Source organism: Carica papaya, chromosome 1 (genome assembly GCF_054855325.1).
Source record: "Carica papaya isolate Zhongbai chromosome 1, ASM5485532v1, whole genome shotgun sequence".
In the NCBI taxonomy this organism is placed as follows: Eukaryota; Viridiplantae; Streptophyta; class Magnoliopsida; order Brassicales; family Caricaceae; genus Carica; species Carica papaya.
In genome coordinates, this window is record NC_142309.1 from 29385918 (window position 1) to 29408180 (window position 22263).

Here is a 22263-nt window from a genome sequence, read left to right on the forward strand (position 1 = left end):
TTCCACAAGTGAAGAATTGAATGAAAATCAATGCTTAACCAATGGAAATTATGGTTATACAGCAAATAGCCCACAATAAGTATTAGAGACACAATTCAAACACAAATTGCACAAAGAAAGTTCTGATACTCTTTTTCCCCACTTCATCTCTGAAAGGCTCACCCGCCTTCAACATGCATTATTCCAGTTTCAGACCACCTCAACGTTGCTGCTTTGTGCTAATTTGTTAAAATGAAAAAATAAAAACTGTAGAGCTTTCTCCAATTTTACAAATCCATTGTTCCAAATAAATAACCATCGCAAACACAGTTCAGAACAAAAAGGTGTTTGCCTTCTATTTTGATCTCTCTTTTCCCATATCCAAGGGGAACTATTAGAAATGCGTTACAGGTTCAATTGGCTTTAAGAAACTACCACAAGTTTTATTACTTTCATTTTGGGTGGGTTTTATTATTTTTCAAGAAACTATTAGAAAGTTTTAGTTGAAGGAACAGTTCATCTTCATCTTTTGCTGGCTTCCAACTCTGCACAAACTTGGTCGAATGCAGATAGCATTGATGAACGCATGTTCGCTATTTCCACTAGTGTCTCTAGAGCTGCCAGTAAAAACTAGAATTAGTTATCTTTTTTAATCAATTCAAAGAACATTTGTAATAATTTATGCACCTGTCTCAAATGAGAGTTGGGCTGCTCGAAGCTTTGGTGAGACAAGAGTTCCAAACACTGACAAAGATTTGGACCGTTCCTTTTTAACCTAGGATGGAAGAAGAGGATTCTAACTAAGTTCATCATCATTAATATTTGCAGTAAAAGATTGCTTGATAGCCAGTGCTTGTTGAAATTTAGTCTATTTTTTATTATTCAAATATTATTGGATCAAAACTATTTGTTAAATAAAGCTGAAATCATTTAACAAATGATAGAAGATGGAGAATGCTTACTTGATCATCATCTCTCATCAATGCCCCATCTTTGGTTCTCGGTTTCTCTTCTAAAAAAATGTCACAACCAGTCTAATTAGAGCAACATCACACCATAAATAACTTGTGAACAAAATGAAAAACTTCTTGCAACATGTTATCAGCAATTTGAGAGAGAAAATCCTCTCTGCCTTGGCTAACAGAAGAGTATCTTTGGTGCTACCCAGTCTGAGATGAGTCCTTGTCTAGGTGTCTTCATGTCAACTTCCTCAACCAGGCCTTCCTGGTTGTGGAACAGAAATCCTTTAAGTTTGAGCTGGTGGGTAAGGATGTGGAGGGTCTTAAACTGAGTGACAATGGCAGGGGATTCAGATCATCTATAACCTTCTGGAAGAGGAGATAAATTGGGTTTATGGCTGTTTGTTTGTATTATACTGGAATAAGGGCAAAAGAGCTTGGGTTAGGAGGTGGGGGATGGGAAAGGCCATAGCCTATGGATTGAGCTTGGGGGAAAACGGATGGGATAAGCACTTCTCATTCATGGAGTGGAAAGGGGACAAAAGGAGGGTGGTGTTTCCAGACAGATTTCATGCAAGTGGGTGGTCAAGGTTGCTGGGAAAGGTGAGTCAACTCCTTGGGAAACTGAAAGCGCCAGGCACCAAGGGGAGGCTGCTGGCAGTGACGAACCAAATGGAGGGCAAGTCAGAAACGTCGATGTGTAGGATGAATTGCCTGAGATGCAGGGTGGACATCTTTGCTAAAGTGGAGTTGGATATTTAGAAATGGGGTGAACTTGAAAGGTGGAACACAGAAGCTGGTGGAGAAGAAGAGCCCCAGATCGGATCCGAATCGAGCAAAATTTAAAATTCAAAAGTTTGAATTCATTGGTGGGTCTGTGCCAGGTTCATGAGGCCAGCTGATCAAATCCAATGGACCCAGAAGATTTTTGGCCATGGAGAAAGGAAAATGGGCTCGGGTTTTCAAACCCCAGCCTGCGTGGAGGAAAAAAACGAATCAAGGGGCGGGAAAACAGAAAGATATTGCAGTAGAGGGGAAAGCCGTGACAGAGAAGATGCATGATTCGACTTCAGAGTCGTCATCTGATGATGAGGCATTTTTCAACGGACTGGGGGAACCTAGACAAGGGTTCTACCTGGAATGGAATACGAAGGAAAAGGATCCGACAGTTGGGACAGTGCGAACAGAGCAGCTCGCAGAAAGGAGCAACTAGAGGGAGAGGCAAGTTTGGCAATGGAAGGTTTGAAACTAATGTTTTTGCCAGAAAAGGAGACAGATGGCACAAGGGTTACAACATAGACCGAGAACAGCGAAATTGGTGGTGAATTGACAAATTTGGAAGATATGGAGGGTGAGTAATGTGAGGCGAATAGATAGATTCTTGACATCGTCCATAAATCAGTAAAACTCTGGATGTGAGTTTTGATGGCTTCGAAGATAAATCTTTGCAACTGTTCAAGTCCCGAGTGAAAAGGGAAGAAAATGTTCTGGGGATATCATAGTAAAACCAAGAATCAAAAAGAGAAACGGGGTAGGAAAGGAAAGAGAATTAAAGAGACTTCCTTCAATTCATTATTATAGGGGAGAAAAAGGGAAGAAGGGCAGATAAGAGGGAGTTCAATCATAGCAAACATGTCTAACAAGATAATCTCTTGGAACATTAGGGGTGTGAACGATTAGAAGAAAAGAACGACCACAGAGGGTTGTATGAGTAGATGAAAGCCAAATGTGATTCGTTTGCAGGAAACTAAGATGGAAGCCTTTTCTGATTCGGTGATTCGGTCTTTACGGCAGGTTATGGAGGTGGTTGGGAATATATTCAAGCTATAAGGGGTGCGGATGGTGTGATAATGATGTGGAACAAGGATGTGACAGAGTTGGAGGAGAGTATCTCAGGGACATGCTCTTTCTCCTGCTTATTTAAATGTACGAAGGGAGGTTGAAGATGGACTTTGACTAGGGTGTATGGGAAAGGGGAAGAAGGGAAAAGGGAGATGCTCTGAAACAACCTAGAGAAATGTAAAGGGAGATGGGATGTTCCTTGGGCGGTGCCTGGATTTTAATATGGTTCTATGCAGTTCTGAGCGGTCGGGAAGAAGTGCCTCAGGAAGTTGCATTGAGGACTTTGTGGAAACTTCAAATGAATTGAATCTGACGGACTTACCTCTACCCGGAGGTAGATGGATGTGGTCCTACTCTAGGGACACTCCACCATTCTCTGGAATTAATAGATTTGTGGTATCACCGAGTTTTCAAGAACAAGCATCGGATTTGTTCTAGAAGCTACCATAATGAATCACCTCAGATCACTTTCCAATACGTTTGGAGACTAATAGAATCCACTGGCGCCCTAGTCTGTTTAGATTGGACATAGATGGCTGAAGGTTCCGGGTTTCAACGATAAAATCGGAATTTGGTGGGAGGAGCATGAGGTGCAGGGCAATGCTAATTAGAGGTAGCAAAGAAATTATCCATGACAAAACAAATTGAAGGGCCACGCAAGGAGTTTTTTTTTTGGGGAAACTGCAAGGAAACAAGATGAACTTTTCTCTGAATTAAAGAGACTGGAAAGTTTGAACACTAAAAGGGGCCTGGGAGGAGATTGAGAGTAGGGAGAAAATCCGGCTTGAGGTGGCCAACTTACTGATCATGGGGGAGGCAGAATGGAAGCAGAAGACCAAGGTAAGATGTTTCAAAAAAGGGGACAAGAACACAGTTTTTTAACAGTATGACGAGTCATCACAAAATAGTTAATTGTATGGAGGAGTTGGAGGTGGGGGGAGGGAGGCAAAAGGGAATGAGGAATTGAGGGGAGAGATAAGGTCTCACCTTCAGGGCCTTGTATCTTGAGTCTTCTCCTTGGAGGCATTCTCTTGACAATTTCGAGTTTGATCGACGGGGGAGATTAGGATAGGATATCGTTAACGCGTAAATTCCCGAAAAAGGAGATTATGGAGGGCTTCATGGATTGCAAGGATGATAAAGCTCCAGGCCAGATGACTTTAACATGAGTTTTTTTCAAAACAATTGGAAGACAATAAAAGTAGGTTTGATTATATTTAATGAGTTTCAAAGCTCGAGCTCCCCTTTGTTAAAGGCCCAAATTCCACTTTCTAGGTATGCATCACTAATATAGAAGGAACATCGAACATCAAGGAATTCGGATCGATAAGTTTAAAAATGGAGTGTATAAGATCATGGAACAAATCTGGGTAAATGAATGGCTAAAGTTTTGGAAAACGTGATGGACAAATTTTTGATAAGGCCTTAATTGCTAATAAGTCGTTGATAGCCTTTTTAAACACTGAAAGAGAGGTGTCTTATATAAGCTGGATATAGAAAATATGTATGACCATGTAGCCTAGAGGTTCCTATACTATATGCTTGATAGGCTGGGTTTTGGTGAAAAATGGGGCAAATGGATTAAAGCTTGTGCCTCTTCTACATTGCTTGCAACCTTGGTGAGTGGGGAACCCTCAGCTTTTTTTAAAGCATCAAGGACTTGAGACAGGGAGATCTCTATCTCCATTGCTTTTCTTAGTGGTTATGGAGGTGCTCAATAGACTTTTGTCCAGAGCTAGGGAAGCTGACTTGTTCAGAGGTTTGTTTGTGAGGGAGGATGAGAGGAGGGTGGAAATGACCCATATTTTCTTAACAGATACTTTACTATTTTGTGAGCGGGATGACAGTGTGTTGCACAACATCAAATGTGTATTAGTATGTTTTGAGGCAGTATTAGGTCTCAAAATCAAATGTGTATTGGTATGTTTCGAAATCTGAGCTGGTTATGATAGAGGCAAATAATGAGACTGAGCACATAACTAAAATCCTGGGATGCAAACGAATGAATCTACCTATTAAATACCTGGGACTGCCATTGGGAGCTAAATTCAATGAGATCTATGCTTAGAAACTGGTGATCAACATATATGGGTCTAGATTGGCTGGTTGAAAAAGGGGTCTACTTCCCAAAGGCGATAGATTGACATTAATTAAAAGCATATTAGCCATCATCTCCATTTACATGTTGCCTCTGGCAACAACACCCGCTATTGTGGCAAAAAGACCAAAAAAAATCCGATGCAACTTTCTATTGGGAGACATGGTAGAAAAGAGTAAGTATCATTTGCTGGTCTAGGACGAATGTGAAACAACCATATAGGAGGGATGGCTTGGGTTTGAGATCCTTCTCAGACTTGAATAGGGTACTACAAAGGAAGTGACTTTGAAGATTTAAGATGGAACAGGAGAGTCTTTGGAGGAGAATCATTGAGGCCAAACATGGCGTGAACAGACATGGGTGGTTCTCTAGCACTCCAAGGGTCCGAATAGGGTGAGTTTGTGGAAAAGAATTATTATGGAAAAAGAAGACCTTTGTAAATGCATTAGATTGTCTACACGGTTGGGGGATATAGTGAGTTATTCGAGAGATGAATGGTGGAGACAGTCGCACTATGCCATCAATTTCTTCCGAATAGTTATGTAATTGCTCTTGATAGGAATGCCATAGTAAGATTACATGATAGGCCAAGGTAGTAATTAGGACTGGTGGATGGGGCTAGAGCAAAAATTAAATGACTGCGAAATCCTAGAACGTATGAACCTCTTGAAGACGTTATCATCATTCAAGGGCTCAATCTACTGGTGATAAGCCATGTTTGGAACTAAGCACTTCAGGTGTCTTTTTACTAAAATCATACTGCTTCCTTCACAGGAGAGGACCGGAGGAGGTGAATTTTTCCACTAGGCTGATTTGGAAAGCTAATGCAACCCCAAAGATTAGTTTTTTCATGTGGGAGGCTGTCTGAGGGTCCATTCTTACTCTGGATAACCTCATTAAGAGGGGAAAAATTACTGTGAATGACTGCTACTTGTGCATGAGAGAAGTCGAGTCCTGCAATCACATCCTTCTTTGGTGTCCTTTTGCATATCACGTTTGGTACTTGACATTTGGCTTATTGGGTGTGGATTGGGTCACAGCCAGTTTTGTGAAGGAGTTATGGGCTTGGAGTAGCATACAAGGAGATAAGTGATTGAGACTCATCCCATTAACTACCTTTTGGGTGATCTTGAAAGAGAGAAATACAAAGGCTCTTGAAGGCATTAACTCTAATTTTGACAATCTTAAAGATCAGTGGTTCCATATCCTGAGTTTTTAGTTAAGGTAACAATCACTGTATTCTAGTGAGGATATGGGGGATCTTATAGATATTTTCACTCACTTGTAAATAATTGTGTACGGATTGACAATTTTGGCGCTCTTGAACATATCTTATACTTTTTATTAAAAAAAATGTTATATGCAGTACAAAATTAATTGAATGGCTTCTACAATCAGTATGCAAATTGTCTAAGGTTGCAGTCTTGCATATCCCTATTGATTAATTGCCTAAATAATGAAACATGCTAGTTTTCCATTCACCGGAAGAAAAAAACTATACCCAAAAGCTGGGAATCACCCCGATGCCGTAGCTTTGGACCATGCAGCATGACCTCTTCAGATTTTGCATCTGTGTTACAGCACTTTCCAGTGTCTAGAGATGCCCATTTCCGCAAGATATATTCAGGTTGCATCTCAGAAGCTACAACAGTACAAAAATTATAAATTTCTTAGGCATACGAAACAAGAAGGCATATAACCACATATTAAACGTGCATGCATGTCTGAGGTCATTTGGTGAGAGCTCAAGAAACAGCTCCAACCTCATTAATAAGCATGCAGATTCTAAATAATTTTACAGAAATGAATCCTTGAATTTCCACATCCAAGAACTAACACAACAGTTGTGCCTATTAACAACAATGATTCTTTTCTTTCAAGCTACTCTGTGTAGCTACTTAGATAACAGAATCTTCCTATTAACAAAAAACCATGACTCATGATTTCTAAAAGAGAGAGAGCGAGAGAGAGTTTACAGTCATGCTGGGTTACTTGCAATGTGGTAGCAGCAGAGTGAGGTTTAAGGTCTAACAAAGCACTATTGACACGCAAAGGCCCCATGGAATGGCGTGCACTCGCTAAATCCAGCCATCCCTGCAAGGGAGACGTTAGAAACGATTCTACTTCTGTGATCGAAATGAAGTTAGGTAACAAAGAAAATAGAATGATGATGGAGAATGATCATTCCCCAAAATTTCACTGTATACATAACATTTCAATCTTCAAAATTGACAACTTGAACACTGTTTACTTTTAAGCTCTTTTTATCCTCAACTAGAAAATCCTCGAGGATTTAACTACATCTAATGAAATCAGTCAGCACAAGTTTAGATTAGGTAATGGAAATGGAGTTTTCCAATATTACATCAAAGATAATTATGTGAAGAGAGTGAAAATTACAAAAGAAGCAAACTAGTAATATAATTGATAAGAGAAGAGGTTTGCTTACCAGTTGAAGTCTTGAAGATAAAGAATCCATTAGTGTTAAATAGCTATCCATTGAATCAAGGAATTGCAAAACATTCTGGTCTCCTACTACATGTTTTTGCTGTTCTCGTTCTTCTTCTATTAATGCAAATGCTATTTCTCCTTTCCCTTCTTTCTCCTGCTCCTGCATTTCCTTTCTCTTCACTATCCTTGGTACTTTTTCTTACTCCTCCACAGAGATTTAGTTTCAAGACACAAACTTGTTCTCGTCAGCGGCTTAGAAAATTATGGCTTCAAATTCTACTTGCAAGTAAAATTACTTGCAATTTTGGCCATCCAACAGTGGATATGGTAACCACTGAAAAACATAAATTTGAATTAGGAATGGAAGTCCCTACTGATTCTGTTAAAAGCTAGATAATACATTAGTATTGGCACCAGTCTAAATTCAAAAAATCAGATTCAAAACAAGACAACGTATAAAAGCAAAGACTAATTAAATTAGGGCCTATATGCATATTCCTTGGGTACCGTGACATCCATACAATAAATTTTACTATATTAATTTATTGCAACACCATATTGGAGAGGGAAAAATCAAACACACAAACAAAACCTCAACTCATTGACATTTATTTTTATTTTCACTCAAGTCATTGCCAACTTGTAACTTCGCTTTGCAAATATTACCCAATATAACAAATTTGTCCACACAGAACAGGCGACCCTGAAGAACTTGATTCTTTCCATTCCATATGTGATGGAGGTCAGATAAGAATAGGTATATTCATTTTGTAAGTAGTTTCAGATGGCAATCACTATAAGAGGCATGGATCCCTAAATCTCCTCGTTTAGCTCTTGTTATTTATTATATCACTTAAGAATGACAAGAAGCTTGTTTATGAGATTATTTTGATCAAGCTATTAATTCTCTATGTTTGGCCTTCAGTTGGGTTCTAAGGAAGCTGTGTAAGAAGAATATCAACTTGAAACTAAAAAATAAAGCCATTAAATGTTCTATCACACAAGAAACAATAGAAATGGTCCTATGATGTGAAAAAAAAAAACAGAAGTCTCACCAATCAAGCACACCGCACATTCACCCCCTTTTAAGAGTAACTTTCATAACAAAACAGTGAATGCTGGAAAAAGAAATATCAATTGCAACTGACCATGTAGCTAGGATCTGACTACTCCAACGTTCACAGACAATCAATCTTTCAGACAGACATATGATATAATATTTAGTTTAAAACATTACATTACTTTTCAGTCACCCAACAAGAGTCTGAAACCTTTATCACACTTTGCCAACTAAATCATATCCAGATAAAACTGGTATACATTAACAGAGAGCTAACCCCCATGATTCACAGGAAAAATCAAATAGGTAATGAACACAACGCGAGCTCTTCTTATGAACGATCACAGCTAAAGACACCAAACTCTGAGAGGTGTTTTAGCAGACATCTTCTAATAAATAAATTTAATATTACAATTGCAATCCAAATAGAATCTCTAAGGCATTCTAACTAACAATTGAGAGACCAACACAGAAACAGTTTTCTATTCAACAAAGTTCCAGTTCAAGAGCCCAGCAAGGTGTAAAAGAGAAGAGGAACCAGAAAGTCTTGAAGCCATGATCTTTATAAAACTCGCAACTAAAATATTGAAGGTGAGTGATTTATAGGCTGAAACCTGGTTGAGGAAGAGTGAAGCTTCTCTCTTTTGATTCAAACTATAAGTACCAAAAAGCAAACAAGAATCCCTTACCTTATTCGGGTCTCTCTTCTCTCTGATTTCGTCGTTGACAGAAGCTCACTCCCATGTCCTCTCGCTCTCAAATCACTCCCCTTCTTTCGATCAGATTCCCTCCAAAAAGAAAACGAGAAGAAAGAAAGAAGGAAATGAGAAAAATAAAAGAAAAGTATTGGATTTAACCCATCTAATCTTCCAATCATTCAACGCTCTAAACCCTCTTTTTACCCCCAAATAATCCTAGCCTATTCTCCTAGTAACCTCCAGCTCAGAACCCTAACTATCTAAACCCTTCAGCCCAAAAGATCTGACCCGGCCCGCAAATCCAACCCGATTGTCAAAGCCCAATCGGGCCCATCAGCCCACAGCATTCTTAGTGAAACTCACTTGGGTAGCCAGTCTCATGATTAAAGGAAAAGTTTTGCTTCCCAAAGAGACTGTACGTTTCATTCGCTAAAACATCATAGACCCGTGAAAGAGGAATCCATGAAGTGAACTAGAGAACAGAGAGAAGAGGGGAGAGTTGATTTGGGAAACCCTAGTAAAGGAGGGGATTCTTGTTCTTCTTACCTTCTGGGTGATCAAGAGGGAGAGAGGGTGATGTTGGAAGAATCAGAAGAAGCGATTAGAAAAAGAAGAAAAGCCGATAGGGGGAGAGAAGCTTTAATATTATTATTCTTCTTCTTGAAATCAAGAGGGGAGGCAGAAGCTTTCTGAGAGAGGTGAGAGGAGACACTTCTTCTTCTAGTAAGGGTCAGAATGCAATTAAGAGGGAGGAACAACAGCCAGAAGGAGCTAAAGAAAGGGGGGGATTCTGGGCCTCTATGATTATTACAGGGAACGGTATATTCAAGCTCTCCTTCTTTGGTTCTTGAATATACCAGCGTAGATATAAATTTGAAGATGAATAATTTTCTTTTTCGAAATGATTCACGAGAGGATTAATCTGTTTGTTCTGCGTTCTCTATTAATCTTTTATTTTTTTTCCTAATGATGTAGAATGATGAGACTATAGAACATACATGATAAACCTTTGATCATGCTTAGATGTTGGCTTGACTTCTCTGGTTGTTTCCTTTCGCATATCGTGTGTTGAGAAAGTCTTGAAAGAGTCTGACTGAGAATCGCCCAAGAGCCTGTTCCTTGTTTGAGTTAGCAAAACTGCTGTTGTGTGTAATCCTTGTTAGAAAAATCTCATTCCCTATGTTGCATACAACTATGTGTCTGGAAAGATCTTCCCAAGCCTTGGGTGCTTAAGACATATTGTTGGTTGAAAAGGCAGAAGCCATTGGAGATATTTCTTAAATGTTTCGTTCCCTGTTTTCTGTGCTTTTGCCTTCGCCATGCTTGTGTCTAAACAAGTGCAAGTGTAGAATGCCCTAAACGCTATCCGGGCATAAGGCAGAGGCATCCTGTTTCAAATATGGGAACTTGGTTTGGACTAAATGCATTATCTGATGCATGACTGAATCTATGAAAAATCTCTTTTGTTCATATGAAGGTTGTATCCAAGCGATGGATACTGTGTAGTTAGATGTCTAGGGTAGGTTGGTGCCTATGTTATTTGTTGCATAAGACATGGAATGGAATTCTACTCGGTACAGAACACCTTGAAATGTTTATAAGTTTCATTTTCCTCTTTCTAGAAAAATTTTCATTTCTGTTAGTGTTAAAAAGCAAGAGTCCGACCTGACTATTTAAGCCATATTAGGCCTTGCCATTGAATGCATGAGCCATCCATCCATATTGTCATGCTGCTTGTCAGCATATGCAATTTAAGTAATCTGATTGCCCTATCAAAATTTTACGCTTCCCGTACATGGTTCATCATGGTGCAGATTGTGTTGTAGGGTTTTTATCTTAATTTCTTGATTGCATAAAATGCAACAGACCATCTGCCTCCTAGTGAGGTTTACATTGCACAAGTATTGCATGGCACTTGAATTTATTGGTAAAAAGTTGTTACATTAAGAAGAGAAATGATTGAATGCATCACATTGGATGCATTACCTTAGGCAATGGAAATTGCATGTGGAACACTTTGGAATTGTATCCACCTATGGGTTTAAAAATGTTAAAAAACAGTCCCTCTTCTTTATGATGTCATCTGTTGGAGGTTTGCTCCTTTTGTTGCTTCGTTGGAAAATCACAATGAAAAAGAAATGCCTTATCAGAATATGCAATAAATTGGCAAATCTGTTTATGAATGCACCTTTTTGGCAAGCTGATTGGAGTAAAATTTGTGTGAGGCATGCATGCAATTATGGGTATGGTACTAGGAAAAATTGTACTTGGAAAGAATGAGGAGTCTTTAATTATTCATATATCTTTTTAAGCATGCTTTTAATAAACAACATTTTCAGATTATAAATTGCAAAGGTTGAGTTCATTCAACTGAGAAATGCCCTTGCATGTGGCAAGTGGCATGAGCATGTGCCAAATGTAGTTTGGTTTAGAGACCTGATAAATTTGAGGCAGGAACGTTAGAGTAGAGGCACTTATACTTCTTATGCTGAAAGGCTTTATGACTCATGGTAGGGATTAAACAATGTTTTGACCGAATATGTTGGAATACTTTGTGGCATTTCATGAAAAAATGCTTTATGGTCGGATATTAATCATTAATTGCAGAGAAATGTTGCAAGGAAGAAGATGAAGGAGGTCGCTTTTCTTGTTTTCTCTTTTTATGTATTTATCCTTTTGACTCTTTTTTACTTTGCATGGATCTGGTGCATCGAACATTGATATCTCTTTCCCATACTTGCATGTCGTCAAGACGTAATAAATAGCATGAAAAATTAGGATATAGTTAATTAGTTTACAACACAAGGGGGCTGCTAGCACTTTTTAGCCCTGTAACATTTTGACTTGAATTTTTGGGGTGAGATCGATGTATATATTTTTGGCATTTGATTCTTCTTATGACAGAGTTGATGGTGACTCATTATATTTGAACTTTTTTTTGGAATTTTCGAACCTCGTGGTTGTGAGGAAGAGATCACTTCCAACTCTGCTGGCTATAACCAAGAAACATTCTCTTTCCTTTATCTCTCTCTACACTCATGTTTGCATGCATATTTCTTCCCTTTTTTTTGCGCTACTTAAATTATTGTGCTTTTTTCTGTTCAAGTAATTTAATTAGTTTTATGGAGTTGAATATTAGATGATTATTGCTGCCGTTACCTTTTCCATGATTGGGAGGGATCAAGAGGGGGTGGTTTGGCAGTGATTAGTGCCAGAAAAAACCACCACTGGAGGACTTAAGAACTGCCAGGAAAACTCCTTTTGTTGATTTGTGGGTTAAACAAGCATAAAATCTAGTACTATAATAAAACTCAAGGGATTTCTCAATTTTCTCTTAGGTTTTTTGGTTTTTTTTTTTGGAGAAAGCTACAGAAAGATTTTTGTAATTTTGTTAATCTACAAATTGTAGCCTCATGATCGAAGAATTTACAATAATTATTTGAAGAAAAATCATCTCTGGAGCTTTGATGGAGGGAATTGTGAAGAAATACCAGAAAAAATTCAAAATGGTCAAAGATGAAATGAACCGATGGGAGGAGCTTCAATGTCGGTTAATTTCACAATTTAGAAACTCTTCTTCAATTATTGAGAGGCTGCAGGTATCAAGAGAGAAAACCCCCAATTTCATGTACATGCATATAAGCTTTCTCCATTAATCTTGCTGCTTCTGCTACTAAGCTGGAAATGCTTGTCCTTGTCAGGTTATTCAAGATTCTAGAAACTATGGTGGCCTGAGTTCTGTTGATGGAATCAAAGATGCTGTCTTGCAGAAGCAGATGGAATCTTTGGAAATTATTTTGCTTTCCATGAAAAAGACATTGTAGGTTTTGTTTCATTTTTGGTTGGTTACCATGACATGTGGGAAAATGAAGTGATTTAGATTTTACATTTGCAGACAGGAGTTTAATAGTATTATTTCGTCCCTTGAGAAAATTCATCGTGACGGAAGACAGCTTGTTAAAGGAGGTTCCAGTAAGCTTGGTGTGAAACAACTGCAGCAACGAGTTGGCATAAAACCATGCCTCGCGGATTGCTTAGATGGCCTTATGCTTCTTTACATTATGCACCAATCGGAGTATGCTATTTTTCAGTACCTGGAACTTTACAGCCTTCTTTAGCTTGTTCTTTCCTGTGCTTTATTTGTCTTATGATGCATAATTAATTATCATATTTACAGTATTTGATGGGTTGTATTTCTAGCAAATTTTTGGCTTTAGTGGTCATTTACTGGACCAGTCTCTGTCACATTAATGTAGAGCAAATGTAGAGATGGTGGATTGTTTTTGAGAAAACTGTGCTGCAAGAGGCTTTTTGTTACATACAAGGCCTCAAATATATGGAGATGAGAGATCTATATTCTATAGCTAGTGGCATATACTTACCCATTTCGTTTTCTTCTCAGGTATCATCTAAAATCATCATTGCTATCAGCTCTTTGTGCCATTTCCTTAAAACCTAGGTATGCCGAACTTGTAAATTTCGATATATCAGTTGGAAGCACCATGTCTTCTCGTGTCATGAATTAATTGTGTCAGATTGTTTTTAAGGGAATTTCTCCATGATATGCCTTAACGCATGACCAAATTAAGTTTGAAAGAGAACTTGGAAAACGAAGGACCAATACTCCACATGTTCTGTTCATCTTGCTTACTTTCAGTTCCTGTTGAAACACCAAAACCTGCTATTGCTTGTGTCATGATTCTTATTGTGATGTTGCAGTGCCAGTGATCTAGGTGTGCTCCAGCAGCTCCTGGTTGATCAACCAAACATCCCCAAAGATGAAGGTAGGAATCTCATTGGAAAGTTTAATTCCTGATCTATTTTATTACTCACACCATGTTAACAGTCTCCGGAGAACGATCTTCTGAAATACATTTTTTCTACTTTACTATCAAAAGAAAAAGTCTCTGGAGAATGTTCTTCTGAAATTAATTTGAGATTAAACTCTTCAAAATGAACCAGTATGATGTTTTGTCTTCAGATTTTCGGTTGAAACCTCTCAAAATCTGAATCTAAGCAGCATAAAAGTTACAATGTATACATAGTTGCAAAAAGTAGTGCTTTAGAGTTAGTTTGCATCTGCTTGTTATTCAGAAACGGTGTTCCCTGCCTCATGGCTACTTGTCTTGAACAGTGCAATGTATCTTCGACATCATATTTGCAGAAGACATCTGTTGATACTGCTTTTGATCAAACGACAACCTTTCTGCGGATTAAGTTCTAATAGCAGAGTGGGGAGGCAAATCTCTTGGTTTATGCAAATGGAGCTTGTGGCATGCTTCATTTTAGTTTCTTACTGTTCATAGGAGGTTAATCAAACAGAAGTTACAGAATAGACAGTGATTCCCTCATTTTGGTATTACGAATGCGAGCAGAATTCAGAATTCGATCTTAAATTCTCAAGATCTTTACCAGTTTTATTGGCACCGCACTGATTGTATGTTCCTGCTGTTAGGAACAGCAAAAGCTATAAATTTTTAGACTGAGAGGACTTCCAAGTTCCTTGTATGTATTAATAATAATATAAATATTTAAAAATTCTAATTTATTATTTATTTTTTTCAAATAAAATGTAAATATAAAAATTAAAATTAAAATATTAAAATAAAATTTTAAACCTTTGAAATAAATTATAATTATATTTTTTCACTATTTATATTTCAAATCAATGAGAAATAATGATTTTGTGGGGGATTGACTAGGCAAATGATTGAGTAAAACGCACCGTTTTGCCGTCCCACTCTACTACTCAGTGATGATTACCAGTTAGTTCCCTCCAATGATATTAATGTTTGGCTGGCCGTGGACGCAGACTGTGGACCATTGGGGTTGGTGGCTTTTCATTCATACGTAACGCTTCTCTCTCCAATGACTATTCGCATTTGGGTCAACTCTCTCTCTTCTCTTATGCTAACCTTCATTTCTCTTTCAGCTCCTGTTATTGCTTTCTTCAACCAAGCCCCCTCTATTTTTTATTTTTTTTCTCTTCCAATTACAGGTTTATTATAAACCTACCACTACCCTACGCGCTTTAATAACAGACTTCGAAATTCTCCAGGGGAGAGGCGAGCTAACTTGGTCCATGGAAGAGGAAGAACAATCAACCAATTTTTCTGGATATCTTCTTTGCTCCAGCTGTATACCAATAGCTCTTTTCGGAATCTACAACTAGATATTTAGGGTTTCGTTCTTCAAGATTCATTACTTCGGCTTGGGAATTGATATAGGTAAGATTTATGGATCTTTTATTTTGTCTTCCAAGTGTGAGATATTATTGTTGAATGTTTGGTTCACATGATGACAATTAGCAGGAGTAAGTACTTGTTAATTACGGAGATGATTCTTGCTTTTATTGACCCGATTCGTGTGCTTCTCATCAATTGATAAGTTTTAGTACATCTATACTTCCTTTATTAATTAATGAGTAGAGAATATTCCTAAATTAGCTTGGTTTAGTTAAAATTTAATTGGATTTGTTGACTGGCAACGGGTGAGGCTTCACAGAATTTTTGGTTGGAGAGCCACCGTTGGGTTCGCATTTACCTATGCTATTTCAGTTAAGTTTGGGTGATCAAATAGATAGGTGCCCGTTTGAATTCACTTGCATTTGGAAGAAGTGATTTTGAGATTACTGTTTTCAGGCCTGTTGCAATGAGATTGGATGTGTGAAGTTTGTGAAGTGAGATTGATGCTGAACGATTAGCGTTTCAACTAACTTACCTTATGAATAGTTTAGAAACAGAGAAAGTTTAGCAGACAAATAAAGATGGACCAAGAGGAAATTAGAGATCAAGGTGCTGAAATATACCGAAAAGTATAGTGAATGAGAGAGGCTAAACAGAATAATAATTAGATGAACGAACACAGAGAAAAATAAAACTGAATAAACTCTAATGAAGAAATTCTTAATTCATCTTCGTCTGTCTTCTTTTTCTTTTCAGTTAGCTATACGAGCTTTTATATAGGCACCAGCGATTAATAAAAATTACAGAATAAGAAATCTAAAAGATTCTAATTTAGATCTACATAAATAAGAAACTAAAATATTATAATGTCTAGATAAATTTAAGTAACTTAAAAATACAAAATCAAAATTATTGTAAAAAATTTTCTTCCGTTGAAAACTTGCTGAAACAATACCTACCTGTAAAAACTCAACCTCAAGTTTTGAAGTAATAAAACATCAGGATAGGAAAGGCTCAAAAATGCTCTTCAAAATTTTCAAAAACTCATTACTGTTGCTAATTTCCAGAAAAAACAATGAAAATTAACCAAAATTATAAGTCTCTTGGATTGTAAAACCAATTAGGCAAAATGAAATCACCTAAAGAAATCTCTTTAATGTAGTTATACATGGATGAAAACCAGTTCAATAGTAATAGAATGTAGAACAAGATTGTTGAATGGGAGGAAATTTTCAACATAACTAGCATGAATATAAACAATTTCTACTGGAACCAATGTCTTTTGAACTACCACCCTGATTCGAGAAGAACTTCAAGATTGACTCTTCTAGTTAAGAGAAGCTTTAGTTGCAAAGGCTCCTCATTCTCATTGTTATATTCTTGTACAGTTATTATATATGCAATGTCCGTGTAAAGAATTTTTTAGCACACACAACCTCTCCAGAACATTTTTGTTAGATACAAGGTTGATTATGTGGAAATATATTAATACTTTTTATCCATCCATAAATAGCAAAAACTTAGTACAGCACATCATGATAATCAGGCAGATTGTATGATAAATTGTAACCAAAATTTTATCTGATTTTATGCCAAACTGTTATCTTTAACTTTGATATGCTCTGAAACGACTTATCTAACGCACATTAGTCAAGCTAAACTGAAAACGAGTACAACCCACTAAAAATCTTATGAACCTGTTTGAACTGAAGGATAACCAATTTGTACAGGTTTGTATCGAATGGGTCAAACTGGACGGGTCAAAATAAGGGGTGAATTGTTCAACCAGAGTAGCAAAAGTAAAGCTCACCTGGGTTCAGGGGTGTGTGGCTCCGTGCCAGTCTCCAGTAACAGGTGGAGACCGAGGTTGATATTACAACTTTGTTTGTCACAGGATTCTAGGTTAGTGGTCAATGTTACTTGTGGTGGCTAGGAAGATAAAGATCCAGCAGGATAATAGAGGTTTGGGAGAGTAACAGCGAGTCGTGTTTTTCAGTGGTTTTAGTTGTTGACGCTCCGGGTTTAGGCTGGTCAGTGTTTTATTGAGTCCACTGGTTATGGTGGTGTCAGTGACCTCTTAACGAACAGTGGTGAATAGAAAGGTTGCATGACCTTTTCACTGTTTGTTTCTTTTCTTTTTTTTTTCCTATGCAGGGTAAAAGTGGCAGAAAGTAGGAGTAAAAGTTGGGCTCTGCAAGTAACTGATGTAGGACGAATAGCAGTTGAACTAACTTGTCCTACAAATAATTTTTTTATTTTTAAATAAACAAATAGTTTGAAAATAGAGAAAATTTAAGTGAGAAATAGAAGAATAAAGATAGACCAGAAGGAATAGAGATCAATATGAAGAAGTATAAGAGAAATATACTGAACCAGATATGTTAGACATAACAATAATCAAAAGAAGGAATACAAAGAAAAATAATAGAGAATAAAATCTAATAGAGAAATTTATAATTCATCATTGTCTATCCTTTTTCTTCTTGGTAACTACTAGCTGTTGTATGAACATTAATTACAACTAACAAAAAATTTATAAAAGAGATTTTCTAATTCCCATAATACTTAAAATCTACATAAATAGGAAACCAAAAATATTTTAATGCCTAAAAAAAATCTAAATAACTTAACATATGAAATAATAATAACTATTACAAAAAAATTCCTCTAATTGAAATTTGGTTCCAAAATAATATCTTGTTCTGCATCAGAGATTATGATGTTGTTTATTATGAAACTATAGGGGAACTGATTTGAATTTTAAATTCAATCATTTTTTTTTTGTTTACTCTTGAACTTTTTGTAGGCCTCCACTGCTCCAACTTGACAAATAATTAAAACACAATTTTGTGTGTTCATGTCCTTTCTTCATGGTACGCGATTACATTATTGACCACAATGCATTTCCTTTGTTGTTATAGTAGTTGTTGTTGGTTTTCTTCCTGAATCAGATATCTTGTTTAGTTTTCTTCCTGAATCAGATATCTTGTTTTGTATTGTGCCGTCTTGATCACCATAACTATAATGCCCTATTATTTCTTTCAGTGCTAAATCAATCACATGGCTGGGAGCTTGGATGGAAGTTATAACCATGGTAGTCAATCAGATGACAGTTGTTATTTTGAGAGACTGCACAAAGAGCCTATTTATGATGCGTTTGTTTGCCCTCTGACAAAGCAAGTTATGTGTGACCCAGTTACTTTGGAGAATGGGCAAACTTTTGAACGTGAAGCAATTGAAAAGTGGTTCAAGGAATGTAGAGAGAGTGGCAGAAAGCCTGTTTGCCCATTGACTCTCAAGGAATTAAAAAGTACAGACCTGAATCCTAGTATAGCTCTGCGAAACACTATTGAAGAATGGACTGCTAGAAATGAAACTGCGCAGCTTGAAAGAGCTTGTCAATCACTGAATATTTCAAGTGCAGAAGGTGATATTTTGCTGGCTTTGAAGTATGTTCAGCATATCTGCCAGAGGAGCCAATCAAATAAACATGTTGTGCGTAATGTGGAGATAGTATCTATGGTTGTTGACATGTTGAAGAGTAGCAGTCGCAAAGTTCGGTGTACGGCTTTGGAGACCCTGCGGATTCTGGTGGAAGAAGATGCTGATAATAAGGTTGTCCGAGGTTTGCTGGTCTCTTTTACAACTATAATGACAATACTTTGATGATTTTAGTTCCTCTTGTTAACTGGATTTCAGTGTTATCCAGGCAATATTAGCCGAGGGGGATACTGTGCGGACCATTGTCAAATTCTTGTCTCATGAGCTTTCGAAAGAGAGGGAGGAAGCAGTCTCTTTGTTGTACGAGCTCTCAAAATCAGAAGCCTTGTCTGAGAAGATTGGTTCAATCAATGGAGCAATTCTCATCTTGGTTGGAATGTCAAGCAGTAAATCTGAAAATATTTTGACAGTTGAGAAAGCTGAAAAGACGCTGGAAAACTTGGAGAAGTATGAGAATAATGTAAGGCAGATGGCTGAAAATGGTAGACTGCAGCCTCTATCGGCATTACTCCTTAAAGGTGCTTCTGCTCTTCTCTATAGCTTTTTACATTGCATTATGTTTCTACAAGCAGTGTCCTTGACACTTGGTTGGTTTCAAATTTATTCTTTTTTCCTTATGGAAGTTATACCATGTGTCTATTTGAAAATCTCACTTTATTGATTTGTTGTTTGTATGACTTTTTTTTTTTACACTTTGCAATGATTAAAACAGAAGACATTAGAAGGATTGACTTCTTCCTGTAATCAACTATTAAAGTATGGAATTTTTGAGTTTAGAAGGCTTCAGGAGGCATTGTATTTTTCTCTTTTATCTGTCCCTCATGAGTTGCCTTTTTTTATTTTTCCTTTTTTCCTAGTTATCACTATTTCCCAGCGCAAATGTATTTTTACCATACAAGGTTACTTCTTTTTTGACATGTCATTGCTAACTGGTATGTTACTGATACATCTTCCCAGTCTTGGACAGTCTTGTTTCATGAAGTTTGTTGTTATCTTTATTTTTTTATAAAAAAAAATTAAAGACTCAGAAAGAAATGTGAAACATCTTCTGAATCCATTTGCAAATCTTTTCTCTTTATTCTAGTTTTAGCTCACAAAAATGTTTGCACCAATATAATGAGTTTCCGTTCTTTATAATGGCTGCAGGTTCACAGGAAACCAAATTGTCAATGGCTTCATTCCTTGGTGACCTGGTTTTAAACAATGACATGAAGGTCCTTGTGGCTCAAACTGCAGGTTCATCTCTCATCAATATTATGAAAAGTGGTAATATACAGTCACGAGAAGCTGCACTGAAAGCTCTTAACTCAATTTCATCTTTTGAGGGAAGTGCCAAAGTTCTACTTGAGGCAGGAATCCTTCCTCCTCTTGTCAAGGACCTCTTTAGTTTTGGTGCCAATCAACTTCCCACTAGACTGAAGGAGGTGTCTGCAACAATTCTTGCCAACGTCGTAAGTTCTGGCTACGACTTTGACTCCATCTTTGTTGGATCTGATCATCAAACCCTGGTTTCAGAAGAAATAGTCCATAACCTGCTTCATCTAATTAGTAATACTGGTCCAGCAATTGCGTGCAAGCTCTTACAGGTTCTTGTTGGACTCACTAGTTATCCTTCCACTGTTCTGAATGTAGTTGCTGCCATTAAAAGTTCTGGTGCTATCATCAGTTTGGTTCAATTTCTTGAGGCTTCCCAAAAGGATTTGCGTGTAGCTTCCATCAAACTTCTCCAAAACCTCTCTCCTCACATGAGTCAGGAGCTAGCAGATGCCCTACGCGGCACAGCTAGCCAGCTTGGCACCCTAATCAAAGTCATATCAGAAAATATTGGAATTACTGAGGAGCAGGCAGCAGCAGCTGGCCTTTTAGCTGAACTTCCAGAGCGGGATTTGGGCTTGACACACCAATTACTAGATGAAGGTGCCTTTCAGTCAATCATTTCAAAAGTGGTTAAGATTCGGCAGGGAGAGGCTAGGGGCATCCGCTTTGTAACACCATTTCTAGAAGGGCTTGTACGGGTTCTTCTAAGGGTTACATTTGTCCTGCCTGATGAACCAGATGCTATTGTCCTCTGTCGTGAGTACAATCTTGCAGCACTGTTCATTGAACTACTTCAGTCCAATGGACTTGACAATATACAGATGGTTTCTGCCATGGCATTGGAGAATTTGTCTCAGGAATCTAAAAATTTGACAAACTTACCGGAGTTGCGATTGCCAGGTTTCTGTGCCTCAATCTTTCCATGCTTTAGCAAGCCCCCTGTTGTATTAGGATTATGCCCAGTTCACCGGGGAACATGCTCTTTGAAAGAAAGCTTCTGTCTTCTGAAAGGAAAGGCGGTGGAGGAGTTGGTGGCACTACTAGACCACACAAATGAAAAGGTGGTTGAGGCAGTACTGGCAGCGCTTTCTACTTTGTTAGATGATGGGGTAGATATTGCACAAGGAGTAAATGTCTTATATGAAGCAGAGGGAATTAAACCAATACTTGATGTTTTACTGGAGAAGCGAACGGAGAACCTGAGGAGTAGGGCAGTTTGGATGGTTGAGAGAATTTTGCGCACTGATGAGATAGCATTTGAGGTTTCTGGAGATCCAAATGTGAGTGCCGCACTTGTTGATGCATTCCAACATGCAGACTATCGAACTCGGCAGATTGCTGAGCGGGCCTTGAAACATGTGGATAAGATACCCAACTTTTCTGGAATATTTCCAAACATGGGATAGGCTCCATCCCGAGTTTGGTGAGTGCACATCATGTATTATTATTATTCTTCTTGTCACAGGCAGTTTTGAGGCTGATGTATGGATATGATCTGCAAAGCATCAAACTGCCGATAAATGTATGTTGGTTATTGCATATTTTTAATTTGTAGAGTGTTTTGAAAGCCATTCATTTTCAATATTCTGCCTCACTAATTTCCATTTCTTCACGTGAATCATGGCACCGTCCTAGCAAATGTGCTGGTAGTTTCTTGTTGAATTAATTTGAAATGGGATTTGGTTGTAATTTGAGATGCTACTACATTAGGTTTTTGTAATCCCAACCAAATTTCATCTCAAATTAATTCCATTCGAGTTCTGATATTTGATTTAAATTTTTACCTTTCCAATCTCCGTTCTAATTCAGTCCAGCTCAGAATTTAGGTTCCTATTTCTAAACCCTGGAATTATAATTTAGGCTAGCTCGCTTGTTGACACTCTCGTTCACGATCACGTCTCTCATGATCTCATCTCATCATCACCACTAAAAATCCATCTTTGAGTTCTAATTCCACCCCCTGATTTCCCTCTATCTTCTGTTCATCATCTCATCTCATCACCACCTCTAAAACTCCATCTTTTAAGTCTAATTTTCTGCCACCCCCCCCTCTGATTTCCCCGTCTTATGTTAATGACCCCATCTCATCATCACTTGTCCATCTCAGAGTTCTTCCCATTTTCTTTCTCCTTCACTATTTCATCCTGTGTACAACTTTCTTTGTTTCATCTCA

The 22263-nt window shown here is 37.7% G+C and overlaps 3 protein-coding genes across 6 annotated transcripts; 2 read left to right on the top strand and 1 right to left on the bottom strand.

The window, feature by feature from the left end:
• Positions 1–16: 16 nt before the first annotated feature.
• Positions 17–9316, bottom strand: LOC110818066 (coiled-coil protein). Of its 2 annotated transcripts, none has more exons than XM_088209775.1 (7): positions 9079–9316; positions 7328–7663; positions 6855–6972; positions 6380–6520; positions 942–988; positions 667–754; positions 17–596 (listed from the first exon to the last, which is right to left on the bottom strand). In XM_088209775.1, the coding sequence occupies exons 2-7, from the start codon at positions 7493–7495 to the stop codon at positions 502–504; spliced, it is 657 nt and encodes a 218-aa protein (XP_088065901.1). In that variant the 5' UTR covers positions 7496–7663; positions 9079–9316; the 3' UTR covers positions 17–501. The 2 variants fall into 2 exon arrangements, with proteins under 2 accessions (XP_088065901.1, XP_088065896.1); XM_088209770.1 differs by having other exon boundaries at positions 942–991; positions 9079–9313.
• Positions 9317–9486: 170 nt separating this feature from the next.
• LOC110818167 (Pentatricopeptide repeat (PPR) superfamily protein) lies at positions 9487–14658 on the top strand. 2 transcript variants are annotated; one of them, XM_088209765.1, is made up of 7 exons: positions 9487–9906; positions 12497–12686; positions 12789–12907; positions 12983–13162; positions 13490–13546; positions 13807–13871; positions 14182–14658. In XM_088209765.1, the coding sequence occupies exons 2-7, from the start codon at positions 12555–12557 to the stop codon at positions 14391–14393; spliced, it is 765 nt and encodes a 254-aa protein (XP_088065891.1). In that variant the 5' UTR covers positions 9487–9906; positions 12497–12554; the 3' UTR covers positions 14394–14658. The 2 variants fall into 2 exon arrangements, with proteins under 2 accessions (XP_088065891.1, XP_021902626.1); XM_022046934.2 differs by having other exon boundaries at positions 9489–9906; positions 14222–14658.
• A 194-nt stretch (positions 14659–14852) lies between these two features.
• Positions 14853–21661, top strand: LOC110818049 (U-box domain-containing protein 43-like). Of its 2 annotated transcripts, none has more exons than XM_022046794.2 (5): positions 14853–14973; positions 15146–15314; positions 18318–18887; positions 18982–19291; positions 19920–21661. In XM_022046794.2, the coding sequence occupies exons 3-5, from the start codon at positions 18333–18335 to the stop codon at positions 21494–21496; spliced, it is 2442 nt and encodes an 813-aa protein (XP_021902486.2). In that variant the 5' UTR covers positions 14853–14973; positions 15146–15314; positions 18318–18332; the 3' UTR covers positions 21497–21661. The 2 variants fall into 2 exon arrangements, with proteins under 2 accessions (XP_021902486.2, XP_021902485.2); XM_022046793.2 differs by lacking the exon at positions 14853–14973 and adding an exon at positions 18079–18145 and having other exon boundaries at positions 14980–15314.
• Positions 21662–22263: the final 602 nt, after the last annotated feature.

What these genes read in the sequence shown, in the direction of transcription:
- LOC110818066 (XM_088209770.1), bottom strand. Translation starts at nt 7,495, where the DNA reads ATGCAGGAGCAGGAGAAAGAAGGGAAAGGAGAAATAGCATTTGCATTA. An exon ending in GCAAGTAACCCAGCATGACT is followed by an intron (nt 6,521 to 6,854) that starts GTAAACTCTCTC and finishes GTACTGTTGTAG; the next exon opens with CTTCTGAGATGCAACCTGAA. An exon ending in TGATGAGAGATGATGATCAA is followed by an intron (nt 755 to 941) that starts GTAAGCATTCTC and finishes CTTCCATCCTAG; the next exon opens with GTTAAAAAGGAACGGTCCAA.
- LOC110818049 (XM_022046794.2), top strand. Translation starts at nt 18,333, where the DNA reads ATGGCTGGGAGCTTGGATGGAAGTTATAACCATGGTAGTCAATCAGAT. An exon ending in AAGAAGATGCTGATAATAAG is followed by an intron (nt 18,888 to 18,981) that starts GTTGTCCGAGGT and finishes AGTGTTATCCAG; the next exon opens with GCAATATTAGCCGAGGGGGA. An exon ending in ATCGGCATTACTCCTTAAAG is followed by an intron (nt 19,292 to 19,919) that starts GTGCTTCTGCTC and finishes TAATGGCTGCAG; the next exon opens with GTTCACAGGAAACCAAATTG.
- LOC110818167 (XM_088209765.1), top strand. Translation starts at nt 12,555, where the DNA reads ATGGAGGGAATTGTGAAGAAATACCAGAAAAAATTCAAAATGGTCAAA. An exon ending in CTTTCCATGAAAAAGACATT is followed by an intron (nt 12,908 to 12,982) that starts GTAGGTTTTGTT and finishes TTACATTTGCAG; the next exon opens with ACAGGAGTTTAATAGTATTA. An exon ending in AAACATCCCCAAAGATGAAG is followed by an intron (nt 13,872 to 14,181) that starts GTAGGAATCTCA and finishes CTTGTTATTCAG; the next exon opens with AAACGGTGTTCCCTGCCTCA.